Raw genomic sequence first — 13,430 nt, forward strand, 5'->3', positions numbered from 1 at the left:
GCTGTATCATTGTTCTGTCGGATTCGATACCGACCGTATTTACCGTGTTTAAGGCGTTCAGTATAGGCAATTTTATATGAGTGTTCAATTTTCAGGCAGGTCGTGTAAGTGTTTATCATTATACTGGAAGTGACTGTACTTACTACTTATATAAAATAAGTAGCGGAGCGCTTCCGCGCGTGCACGTACATATTAATAACGCATTACTCAAATTTTAGTTTTTTTTTTTTTTTTGTCAACCTTTGCCCATCATATTAACTAATAATAACGATAAAATTTCTGAAAACATATTTGAATTTGTCATAAAATTTACTCGAAAACGTCTTTTTTTACATTTTTAAATTAATTTTTCAACTTTAATATTATGTAAATTTGAAAATTTGAAAATCTTATTTTAAAGGGTGAAGGAGTTCAATTTCAAAAAAAGTGTCGTTATGAAGAACACTTTACACTCATAAATCATAACTAATAAGATTCAATTTTTTACAGAATGTTACTACTTACTTCGCAGCCGAGGTAAAAAACATGCATTAAATTATTGTGTTTATGGTCTAAAGTAAAGAAATTATATCTTAAAACAAATACGAGTATATTTATGAAATGATTCTTCTATGGTTGTTTCCTATAGACTCAAAAATTACTTGACAAATTTAGAAGAAAATTGCAGTTTGTTGTTCGTGATATCAGGTAGAGTAGATTAAATCACATAGAAAAATATACCAAGAGCTGAAATATCTGAACTGATACACGAAAACTGTATTTTACATTAATTATTCATTCTTTAGCGGGTGAAGTCGGGTTATACAGCTAGTACTTAATATTTACATTTTAGCATAATTAGAATTTTTATTCAAATTTCCCTTTAGTTAATGTAGTTATATACAGTGATATTACTGTTATTTTAATCAATTGTAAATTGAACATACGCAATTTGAAAAATCTAGAAAAACTAATAAAATATAAGCTAGTGAACATTTAAAAAAAATTCCAGTTGGAACGAAGTAAAATATAAATTGTTGAGATCTCACAAATATTTATTGATAGATAATTAATATTTAAAAGTAGTTGACAAGAAGAATAAGGAAAATGTAAGAAACAATTATAATACAATATAATATTATGTAAGTATAATATATTGAAATAATTACCTAATTAATATTTGATAATACAATTTTATGAGTAAGTAGAAAAAAAATGAATATACATTAGAACAGATCTAAATCAGAGTCATAGTTTTTTTTAGTGTTTGTTTTCAATACTTAATTATTTAGTTAAATGTATTTTTAACTTTTAGCAATATTTATTTACTTGTTAAAATAATTGATATATTATATTGTAATTAATAGATTATAAGTTAGGAAGATACCTACTAAATCTAAAATCAGTTAATAAATCAGTTAAATCATTAAAAAATAATAAGAGAATATAATATAATACAAATTTTAATAATATGAATAAAGAAGAAAAGTGGAATACAAAATATACAAATATAATATAGAAATTAAAAATGATAAAACAAAAATGTATAGAATACAAAGCTTCACTAAAACAAAGCTGTCAATATTTAGTGAAAAAAGATTAAAAATGTACATATTACTATAAAAATTATTATAAACAAGACAATATTATATTGTATATTATAATAAAATATATTGTTTGAATATTTTGTACTTATTTAAAAATGTAACTGTGAAATTTTAATTGAAACATTATATTTAAATGTGACATGACTACATTATATTCTTATCTTCTATTCAGATCTTACTGATCTTAGCATACCATACACATATTAATAAGAGAATACTTCAAGATTAAACTACAGCTCCTATGTAAAATATTTCTTTATCCAAAGGACAATTTGTAGATGGTTTATTGCTGTTTCTTCTGAACGGATCACAATCAATCAATTCTAATGATTTGTTAAAACATATACGCACTTCATCAATATAAGGTTTGTTGGTACGCTAAAAAATAAAATAAATTTAATTATTATTTGTTATAAACATTTTAAATATAAAACATACGCTTTCATAATAACAATCGATATGTGGGTTTTTTCCCAATCCAGTTCTTAATGTATGCCAAATTTGAGTTATAGGATAACTGCCATTAGGCTTAATGCCTCCCTGTTCTAATAAATCACTCAGTACATATTGTTTAGACCAATCTAACCCTTGATTAAAATATTTTAATTCTGAATCTAAAGTTGGCAGTGATTTAGAACATGTTCCGTGTTTTATCCATTCATGTCTCCACAGTTCACCTTCTTGTTTCCTTGTCCATGTCTTTGACTCTTTTATTTCTGTCCAACGATTTTTTAATTCAGGAATAATGGTATTTAAAGCATTTAAATTAAATGTTGTTTGATTGTTGCAAAAAGATGGACCAAAGGCACCAATTTTAGATGGCCTAAAATTATACGAGAAAAAATTTAGAAAAACAGATTCTATTTTTAATTATATAGATGTATCATATAAATACCAAATTCCATGTATTGTCCATTGATTACGATTGGCTGGTAAGTTGCAAGTGTGAGTATTTGAATTAACAGTCCAAGTGTGACAAAACGTATACGGCCATGACTGAGAAAATACCAATATATCCCATTCTTTGCTGTATCCATGCAATAAAAAATACATAAATATACATGACATTTATTTTAATCATAAGGTGGTTCTCCATCACCAGACAATATTCTAAAAGTAATTTTAATATAATATTTATGAACACTACAAAAAAGAAGAGCAAACATTAAACAAAAACAACAAAAAAAAAAAAGGTTCCGAGAAAAAACTGTAAAATCGAAACCAGTAGCAATTCACTCAATGACAGAAAAATTTGTTTTGATGTGATTCATATAAGAATAAATAAGTTTTTCTTAACAAATATGCAATACATTTAAAACTTAGATATAACTTCGAACAATTGTCAATTATATTATACATCTCATACTATATGATACAATATTCTATTATATGTGTCCACTTAATTTAATTTTAACATACAGTCACTATTTTAAATTATCTACTCACGTAAATTTATATAGCCACTATATATATATAACTTAACTGTGTAACATAGGGGTGCCCAACTATGGGCCGCGATCATTTATTAGCCGGCCCGTGAAAATATTAAATAAAAATTGAAAAAAAAATATTTATCTAAAAATAGTTAGGAAGTTAGTAACCTATGTAAAATAAAATATAAATTAATATTTTTATTTTTCCTATTGTTTATTGTCAATTACATATTATGTTGTTAATCAGACACAAAAAATGTGTCGTGGCATCCTCATCATTATATACGTTTTTCTAAAACATTATTAAGATAACATTATCCATCACCAATATCAATTCAGTTCTATTTACTAAAGGAAAAATTAAAAATTCTTTTTTTTTGGCCCTTGGGAAAAAAAGGTTTGTCACCACTGGTGTAACACACAAATTGTATAATAAATCGTTTTTAAAAATATTGCATATTTATTTAAAATTAGGTAATAAAATATACCCTTATTTATTAAGGACTCAGTGGCGTACGCACGATTTTTTATTTGGGGAGGGGGCCTGAAAATGAACTACAATATTATTTTTATTTTGACCAGTCTAATAATTTCAGGCGTTTAGGCGAGGTATTTGAATAGGTTTGTACAGCTTAAACAACTCAACTTTTTTAGTAGAAAAAATTCTCTAACCAAAAACTTTGAAGGAGATTTTCGTAGGCAAATAGTTGGTACTTTAGGGAGTCTTGAAAAAAATTCTCAGTACTTTTAAAAACAAAAATAAATAAATATAATTTATAAAATTGTCAACTTGGGATAAGGATTGAAAATGTAAAATAAGGTTAAACGTAAGTAGGTTATTCTATAACCAAAAAATGTCAAAAATATAAATACATAGTTTTTTAATGTTCAAATTCGGACGAAATTACATATTAAGTAGGTAACCAAGAATAACGATTTTAGTTATTTTGTTGTAATTTAAAATTTTCATTCGTGCGTACTTGACATTTTTGTAGTATATAGGTACAGGGCCGGCGCTACAAGCTGCGGGGCCCTGTGCAAAATTGTTTAATAAAATAATATTTTGTCGAATTAGGTATACCTAAATAAATAAATAAAAATATAATACATTTGAATATGCAATTTTAAAACTTCTATTACACTGTATTATATTATATTTACTTATATTATGTGTTATGTTTTAAATGCTACATTTAAACATTTTAAAAAGGACAATTTGTACATTTCTGAACTATAGAGTGACTAAACGTAACTTTTGGACAAAATTTACTACGCGAAAATAGTGTCTATAGACTATAGACAAAAAAAGACATCATTGTAAACCAAATAGATTTATCTTTCACTTCACTCAGAAATCTCTCTAAAAATAAATAAAGAGATTTACGAGAGGCTCTGTTAAATACCTACTAGATTTAGGTTAAGTGAGTACCATATTAGGTTATTAGTTTATTATATTGAAATGGACTGAAACCTAATTACGATGCCATAGTTTAGTACCTAATTACAATTTACGTTGTTTATCCTCTTCAATTTCAATGTACCTATCGTAAATACTAAATATTGTTAACAATTTTTAATTTTTATAAATTTTTGTCGATGTGTACAATAACATTTTAAATAAAAGTTAGATTACACATATTATAACCGTACGGATGTCAGAATTATCATTTCAACTGTAGTTTGTAAAATATTATCTTTTCTAAAATTATAATATTATATTAGTGATGATTTTCTTTTCTGAGGCACAGCTTCCGCAAGGCCTTACATTTGCGCGATGCCCTGTGCAGGGACACCGGTTGCACTGTCCTTACACTGGCCCTGAGTATATACATTATTATATACTAATATTGAAATATAATAATATGCAACAAATATGCAACAATATTAGTTCAACTACCGGCTACTGTATTAATAATAACAATATAAATATTATATAAAATAACATAGGCTGACAAACCGTCTTTGTTCAGAATCATTTTTCGTATTTTTCGTATAAAGTGATATTATATAATTTGATTCAAATTTAACACCATCAATTACAGTGACGGCCCACTTGTAACCTACTGTACAGCAAAGCGACACCCACTTACCCTTTAAAAAAAAAAAAATTATTTTCGATAAACAATTTTGAATATTTAATGTAAGGTTCCTTGTAAGTTTCGTTACTTAATGGTAATTCAAAAACATTAAAGATACATAGACACGAATATTTTTTTTATGCAATTAAATTTTTAACTACAAAATAATTAATAAATTATAAATTTGATAAATGTTGTCAAAATTTGAACTTTAAATGCTTATAAAAAAATTTGTGCCTATGTATTTTTAATATTTTTCAACTGCTATTAGAACGATATATCAGGAGCCTTATATTACATTTTCACGCTTTTTTACCCAGCAAATAAAATTTTATTGATATTTATAGAAAAAAAATAAAAAAAATTGAAAATTGACAATGTCCGTAAACAGCTCAAAAAGAGTCAAAATATTTTCAAAATTTTACGCTGTATAGAAAACGCTAATATAAACATTCAGTGAAATTTTCAAGTATCTACAGTCATTCGTTTTTTTAATTACAATAAAATAAGAAAAATTGTTTCATGAGAACTCGAGTGAATATCAAATGTTGTAAAAATATAAATTTCAGACGCTCATAAAAATTTAATTTAAGTTTCTTGTAGACATTTTTCTTTTTGATAAAGGTAGACAAACATATGAGTAATCTTACATTACATTTTCAAATTTTAGATTTAAAAAGAAAAATTTTTATGAATTCTCAACTCAAAATAATTTGCTAATTTTCGTGATTATTCCGTATTTTGTCAAAATTTGAACTTTAAATGCTTATAAATAAAAACTGTGACTAAGGATTTTTAATTATTTTCATCTGCCTTTGAAACAATAACCTAGGAGCCTTCTATTAAATTTTCAAGCTTTTTTACTCAACAGGTAAAATTTTATTGATATTTATAGAAAAAAAAACTAAAAAAAATGGAAATTTACTATGTCCGTAAACAGCTCAAAATAAGTCAAAATATTTGGAAAATGTTATGGTGTATAGAAAATGCAATTATAAACATTCAGTCAACATTTCATGTCCCTACGGTCATTTGTTTTAGAGTTACAACAAAAACTAAAATCGATTTTCTCGAAAACAGATTTTGCGTAAAAATTCCCGTTTTCCCTTAATTTTTCTTTTGTTTTTCACGTCGCTTTTGAAAACTACTGGGAAATTTTTACTTTTGACCCCCCCCCCCCCCAAAGTACCAACTAGATTCACTTTCCTATCAGAAAAGTTACTGTTGAAGAAAATCCAAGCACTTTTACTGTCCTAAAAGGTGATGACAGATACAAAAACAAAAATAAAATACACATCATTGTAAAATCAATACATTCATCGCTTCTCTCAGAATCTAAAAACTGGTCAGTGGGCGTCACTCTACTGTACTTACAGTACGTTACAAGTGGGTCACTGTAATGGATGGTATTAAATTTAAATTCAATGATATAAAATCGCTGTATGCGAAAAACGAATCTGAGCGAAAACGGTCGGTCAGCGTATAATATTACTAAGTATATTTTAAAACATTAAGTAATTTATTTTACTATTAGACATAAGCACAACAAGAGGATAAATGCATTTTTGACAAAATATTACGTTTTAAAATGTCGTGTGATTAAAATATAATAATAATATGCTCTAAAAGTTTCATATAATATTTTTTAATTACAACAAAATAAATAAAATCGTTATTCTTAGATTTAATATGTAATTTTGTCCTAATTTGAAATTAAAATGTCTGTAAAAATAACTATTTATATATTTTTTTAATTATTTGGTAACAGTATGAACTACTAGAATCGTTGTTTCAAATTGTCAATACTTAGTATAAAAATTGAACATTTTATAATTTGTTAACTGAAAAATAATTTGAATATTTTCATGATTTTCCTACATCTGGTCAAAATCTGAACTTTAATTACTTACAAAAAAAAATGGATATTTAATATTTCTCAACTGCCATTATAATTTATAACTACTATTACGATATACAAGCCTTGGATTAAATTTTTAAACTTTTTGAAGCAACAATAAAATTGTATTGACATTTACAGAATTAAAAACTAAAAAATTTAAAATGTCTATAAATAACTTTAAACGAAGTGTTCAAAATCATAAAATAAACAGTTGATAAAAATTGTATATGTTTGTGGTTATTAGTTTTTGAATAACGACAAAATATGAAAAACGTTGTATTTATAGGTTCCTTTAAGGATTTGTTAATTTACGGGTGAATATCCAATGTCTAGCTTCAAATAATTGCCAATTTTAAACAAATACATACAAATGTATGAAAAAATTGTACTTATATGCTAAATTAAAATCCTTTTCCTATTTCTCTATTCTTTATGATATATGAATAATGAAATTCAACATTCAAAACATAGTAAATTAATTATGTATTGTTAATTACTTTCATATATTGTATCATGTTTCAACTATACAATATTGTAATAGTTAATATGTTCTGTACTCTAGGCCTTATTGACATTTATATACATGAATAAATAAATAACGATAATAAATTATGATTTATAATATTATACTCAAGGCCGGACTGGCTACTGGTTAGGGTGGCGAATGAGTGATCTCCGCCTGGGCCTATAACTTATAAATATTTTATAATTAGACCAAAATTGGACAGAATTTTCTATTTATACCTGTTTTATAAAAAAAATTAGCCCCTGAATATACTAGATATTCATAATAATTAATCATTGATTAAAGTGAACACATAAACATTTATAAAATTATTGTAAGTATTATAGAATTTTCAGAAAAATTGACATGGTAAAAAAATTAAATCATCATGGTACTCTGGTGAATAAAAATATAAGTGTAATTTTAAAGTTACCCAATTCTATGGTACTTATAAAATTAAATAATAAATACGTTAACAAATCAATACTCTTTCATGTCAAAAAAGGTGGGTCAGTGTATGTTGCTCTGCTGTACAGTAGGCTACAAGTGGGTCACTGTAATGGATGGTGTTAAATTGGAATTCAATGATATAAAATCATTGTATAAGAAAAACGATTCTGAGCGAAAACGGTCAGTCAGCCTATGATTTTACCAAGTATATTTGATGATATTATGGTGAATAAAGTAATTTATATATAACCTATTTACGTGGAACTTTGTAAATTTTCAATCCTTAGCTATAAAATGTGAACATTTTATAAATATTTAACTTCAAAATAATTATTAAACTTTAAATTTGAACTTTAAAAGCTTATTTAAAAAACTGTGTCCATGTATTTTTAATATTTTTCAACTGCTATTGTAACAGTAGATCAGGAGCCTTGCATTAAATTTTCACACTTTTTTACCCAACAAATAAAATTTTATTGATAATTATAGCAAAAAAAACTAAAAAAATTGAATACTGACAATGTCTGTAAACAGCTCTAAACAAGTCAAAATATTTTGTAAATGTTATTAAGTATAAGAATTGATAAAATAAACATTCAGTGAAATTTTCAAGTATCTACAGTCATTCGTTTTTTAATTACAATTAAATAAGAAAATTGTTACATAAGAAATCGAGTGAATATCGAATGTTGTAATAATATGAATTTCAAACGCTCATAAAAATTGAATTTGACTTACTTGTAGACATTTTTTTTAATAAAGGTAGAAAAACTTATGAGGAATCTTGTATTACATTTTCAAATCTTAGATTTAAAAAGAAAATTCTTCATGAATTTTTAACTCAAAATAATTTGCAAATTTTTTTCATTTTTACGTATTTTGTCATTATTTGAACTTAAATGCTTATAAAAAAAATTGTGACTATGGATTTTCAATTTTTTTTCATCTGTCTTTAAAACAATACACTAGGGTCTTCTATTAAATTTTCAAGCTTTTTTAACCAACAAATAAAATTTTATTGATATTTATAGAAAAAAAAAAACAAAAAAAATGGAAACTGAAAATGTCCATAAATAGCTCAAAATAAGTCAAAATATTTGGAAAATGTTATGGTGTATGGAAAATTCTAATATAAACATTCAGTTAAAATTTCATGTACCTACGGTCATTTGTTTAAGAGTTAAACCAAAAACAAAATCAATATTGTGTAAAAATTCCCGTTTTTCCTTAATTTTTCACGGTGCTTTTGAAAACTACTGGAAAAATTTTACTTTGGACCCTCCAAAATACCAACTAGATTCATTTTCCTATCAGAAAAGATACTGCTGAAGAAAATTCAAGCACTTTTACTGTCCTAAAAGGTGATGACAGACACAAAAAATTTTTTTTAAAAAAACACACATTGTTGTAAAATTAATACATTCATTGTTCCACTCAGAATCTAAAAAAAAATCCTTATAATTATACTTATTCAAACAAAAGGAAATGCTACATGCATTCAAAAAAAAAATTTTGAAAAAAATATCAGCAAGTGTTTAAATTTAGAGCACAGAATCTATTTTTCTAACGATATATCATTGCTTTCTACAATAATATTACACTACCCCATACCAAGATGAGCAAAGCAAGAATAGTAATCTATAAAAAAATAAAATAGTACCCAACACCAGGTGGATTAAGTATTCTGTTTGGCTTTTACTTGATGTTTAGTAATGTATCTGAGTTCTTAGTTTATTGGTTTAAATATTAATGTTATTAGGTATCTTTATTATTGTTCCAGCAGTACATATTTTCAAATAGAAAATATTTAAATAATTTAATGTTGTTTAACGATTAAATAAAAATAAAACCGTCAAGATTTTTAGTGTGTTAAATTACAAATGTATTAAATAGATATGTACCGTGGTATATAAGGGTATGAATTTGATCGATATAAATTCTGATTATATGAAGAATTTGTGCGAGGCTGATATGAATGTGATCTGTTAATTTGACGAGGACTTTTAGTTATCCACTCATCTGGGCTATCAGATACTTTTCGTTTTAACCTGTGCTTTGAGTGCCTGTAAACATAGTATTTTGGAAAGTTGTTTGGATTTTTTTTTTATCACCATGCGATTAGTAGCAGTATACTATAGATAGATTATGTTAATTTTATTTAAATCAGAATAGATGGAATAAAAAAAAGCAAATTATTAGTCAATAAATATAATTGTAATTTACTCATCAACAGTAGAATTAGGGTTTGTAAGAATAGCGTCTGTAGAAGTAGAATTAGAGTTTGTAGAATTAGTATTAGTAGAAATATTCAGTTCTGGAACATGATCCAAGTACAAAATAGGTTTTTTTGTATCACAATTAGTTAATGCATGAGACTTCTTCATTGGCCCCTTTCTAGGTTTCATAATGCCATCACAATCAATTAGTTTTAAAGTTTTATCAAAACATATCCTTATTTCGGCCAACATTTGTTCCTTTGTATCCTATAAAAATAATTAATCTCATAATTTTTAAATTTACTATTAAAATTATTTGGAGTGATCATTAGTTATAGAAATTATTTTTTTGTACTATAACTATAAACTTACATGTTTGGTTTCACATTCAATCCATGCATTTGTTTTCAAAACTGACTTCACTGCTTTCCAATAATCATCTACATGGAATGTGCTATTTATTTTTATATTACTTTTGTCTAAAACGTCCCTCATATTGTACTTCTCAGACCATTCAATTCCTTGATAGAAGTATTTAAATTCTGAGTCTAAGGCTGGTAGTGCTACAGCACATGTACCATGTTTTTCCCATTCGTGAAAATAAATACTTTCTTTTTTATGCGATGTATCAATGCTTGTAAAATTTCCTTCAGTAGTATTACTAGGTGGAATCTCTATATCTGTCCAATATTGATTTAATTTATCTTTTATGCCATAAATAGAAGCAGGATTAAACACCAAAGATTTGTTACAAAATCCTGGACCAACTGTTCCAAGTTTTGTAGGCCTAAAAAAATAAATAGATTTTAAACATTGATTACCGGTGTTAGTGTGTTACATTAAATGTGTTGGTTTAATAATGTTTTTTCCTTTACTAGTTTAAATACTAAGAAAAAACTACCAATAACTGTAGAAAAATGTTCAGTAAACATAGTTGGGCGCTATGTTTACAAAATATTTTAAATGCAATAATACATTTTATTTTCATCGCTTTCAAATTTATTCTCATAAACCAATTGTATCTTGTGCTGCTAAAAGGAATGAAGCAAAACAAAATCTAAACAGCTGAAAGATGGTATGTTCAATAAATGAAGTCCAATTATAATTTCAACCTCAATTTTAATTTAGTCCAAGATTAAATTTAAAATTTGTTGAAAACATATAGTTCAATTATGAACTAATAATACAGAAAAGAATGAAAAAACTCTAACTGCTCAAGCTCTTTATTGAACTATGATATATTTTTTTTTGACATTTCTTATCTTAAGGCAAATATAAACTGTTTTTTTCTGAATATTTTTTATATTGCCTATAAACATAGAATAAAGGTATAGCGTAACAAGTTGTAATAGCTTGCCAATTATTGAATAAGAAACTTTCACTACTTTTTTTAACCCTTAACTTTGGTCTTTGGTTAGATCAAATGATCCCACCATCTTCATAAGTACCTACCGATTTCTCAAAAATATAATTTAATTAAATATAGACATATAGTCTGCACTTAAACACTTAGGAAATTAAACAGGACAGAATTCTTTAAATCTAATTTTCATTTCACATATATTTTTGAAAAAGATTATTGGATTTAATGAAGTATTTTTATAAAACTGTGTTTGGACTAATGTCATCAGCCATTTGCCTGGTATCATAAAAGTATAAAATTAATATAGCTCTCACATACTAGAAATCAGAAATAAAAACTATACAAACCATACGCCATGAACAGTCCAAATATTCTTGTCGGATGGCAAGTTACATGTGTGTGCAGGATTACTTCTTTTCCACGAATAACATAATGTGTTTGGCCAAGTTTGTGTGAATATAAGTATGTCCCAACTATTAGGATCTTTTGGAGGGCGTGGAGTTTTCATATTCAATCTGTAAGATAAACAAGATCGTTTAAATATCTATACAATAGGTATTTGTGTTGTAAATTCATCAGGAGTGTATAAATGCGTTATAATATTACTATATAATAATAACTATTAATTTATAATTACCCCAAGTACAGTGTACCAAGACCAAATGTCACTATGACTGCCGACAGCAGAGCTGTCCTCTTACTCATTCCCATTTTGAGATTCTAAAATTAAAAAAAAAAAAAATTTAAATAATTAGGTAGTAAAATTTTTCATTTTTTTTATAACAAGTACGTATATTTTCAATGTGTAACAATTAGTACAATATTTCGTGTGTCATGGAAATGTGTTGTGAAATACCTAATAATTATAATTACGATTACACTGACTCACTCTTCAGACATATGGAACCATTATAAAAAAAAATTTACCAATAGAGCAAAACAATTAAATGAAAGTACCTACCGGACCTTCGTTTAGTAAAATATTATTGTACGTCAAAACAATGATAAGCTGTCAAAAATGGTGTTACAAAAAAAACAAAAACAAATTGGTACTATTACGTGAAACACTGAACCGAGAGCTCACCTGTGTTAGCGCTCAGCGCTCGCTTCGAAATTCGAATGCTCGATAACAATATTCGCCTGAATTTTGATTTATCACCATTCAGTGCGGAACTGCAAATCGAAATGACGCTACGGCTACGCACAGTGTGTACGAATGTCGGTCGGTCACGGCCCCACACACTCGCGGACGAATGACGTCAGATCGCGGCGATACGGTTTTTACTACCGGCAGTGAGCTACTGAGCTGCAGCTGCAGCTGTCCTCGCGGACAGGACTTTATGCATACGACAACGGCGCAATGGTGCACCACTGCAGCAGTACAACAACTCTGTCGTCTCCGTCCGTCCGCTCTGTCGTGCAGTGTGCAGTGTGGTGCTGCCGTACAAAACGATAATATGCCAAAATGGCAAAATGCCAGTATATACAGGCGGAGTGGCATTTTATTGATTTGCGCAAAATATTGTGTGTATACCAGTGTGTTACTGTACATACTACCGCATTTTTAAACCGTGGTTACTAGTTACCACTCCATTTACACGGCTATATTATTATGAAATTATATTATGATATATTATATTATGTATTTAATAATATTTATGTAAATTTTCGCAATATTACGGACGACTTAATAAATGTAGTTTATGTCTTTATGATTAAAGTAGGTATATTATGTACCAAGCAGTGGAGTGACCGGGGATTTTGAGGGAGGGGGGGGGCTATAGGGTTTTGGTGAGATATTTTTTTTAAATAGCTACTTAATGCTATAATAAACAAGATCAACGGTGTTGGAACCGAGGAGGGGTATAGCCCCTTTACATCACCATGAACACGCCACTG

At 27.0% G+C, this 13,430-nt stretch overlaps 1 protein-coding gene across 4 annotated transcripts; it reads right to left on the reverse strand.

Moving 5' to 3' along the window:
* Nucleotides 1-1,473: 1,473 nt before the first annotated feature.
* LOC132946257 (uncharacterized) lies at nt 1,474-13,172 on the reverse strand. Of its 4 annotated transcripts, none has more exons than XM_061016157.1 (9): nt 12,493-13,172; nt 12,169-12,251; nt 11,879-12,046; nt 10,541-10,955; nt 10,176-10,435; nt 9,854-10,015; nt 2,482-2,613; nt 2,025-2,409; nt 1,474-1,964 (listed from the first exon to the last, which is right to left on the reverse strand). In XM_061016157.1, exons 2-9 carry the CDS (start codon nt 12,240-12,242, stop codon nt 1,812-1,814), a joined length of 1,749 nt encoding a protein of 582 aa, XP_060872140.1. In that variant the 5' UTR covers nt 12,243-12,251; nt 12,493-13,172; the 3' UTR covers nt 1,474-1,811. The 4 variants fall into 4 exon arrangements, with proteins under 4 accessions (XP_060872140.1, XP_060872139.1, XP_060872141.1 ...); XM_061016156.1 differs by having other exon boundaries at nt 12,616-13,153; XM_061016158.1 differs by lacking the exon at nt 12,493-13,172 and adding an exon at nt 12,421-12,444.
* Between the last annotated feature and the right edge of the window lie 258 nt (nt 13,173-13,430).

The sequence above is a fragment of the Metopolophium dirhodum genome, chromosome 6 (genome assembly GCF_019925205.1).
Source record: "Metopolophium dirhodum isolate CAU chromosome 6, ASM1992520v1, whole genome shotgun sequence".
Lineage (NCBI taxonomy): Eukaryota > Metazoa > Arthropoda > Insecta > Hemiptera > Aphididae > Metopolophium > Metopolophium dirhodum.

What these genes read in the sequence shown, in the direction of transcription:
- LOC132946257 (XM_061016157.1), bottom strand. Translation starts at nt 12,242, where the DNA reads ATGGGAATGAGTAAGAGGACAGCTCTGCTGTCGGCAGTCATAGTGACA. An exon ending in TTGAATGTGAAACCAAACAT is followed by an intron (nt 10,436 to 10,540) that starts GTAAGTTTATAG and finishes TTATTTTTATAG; the next exon opens with GATACAAAGGAACAAATGTT. An exon ending in TCGATTGTTATTATGAAAGC is followed by an intron (nt 1,965 to 2,024) that starts GTATGTTTTATA and finishes TTTATTTTTTAG; the next exon opens with CGTACCAACAAACCTTATAT.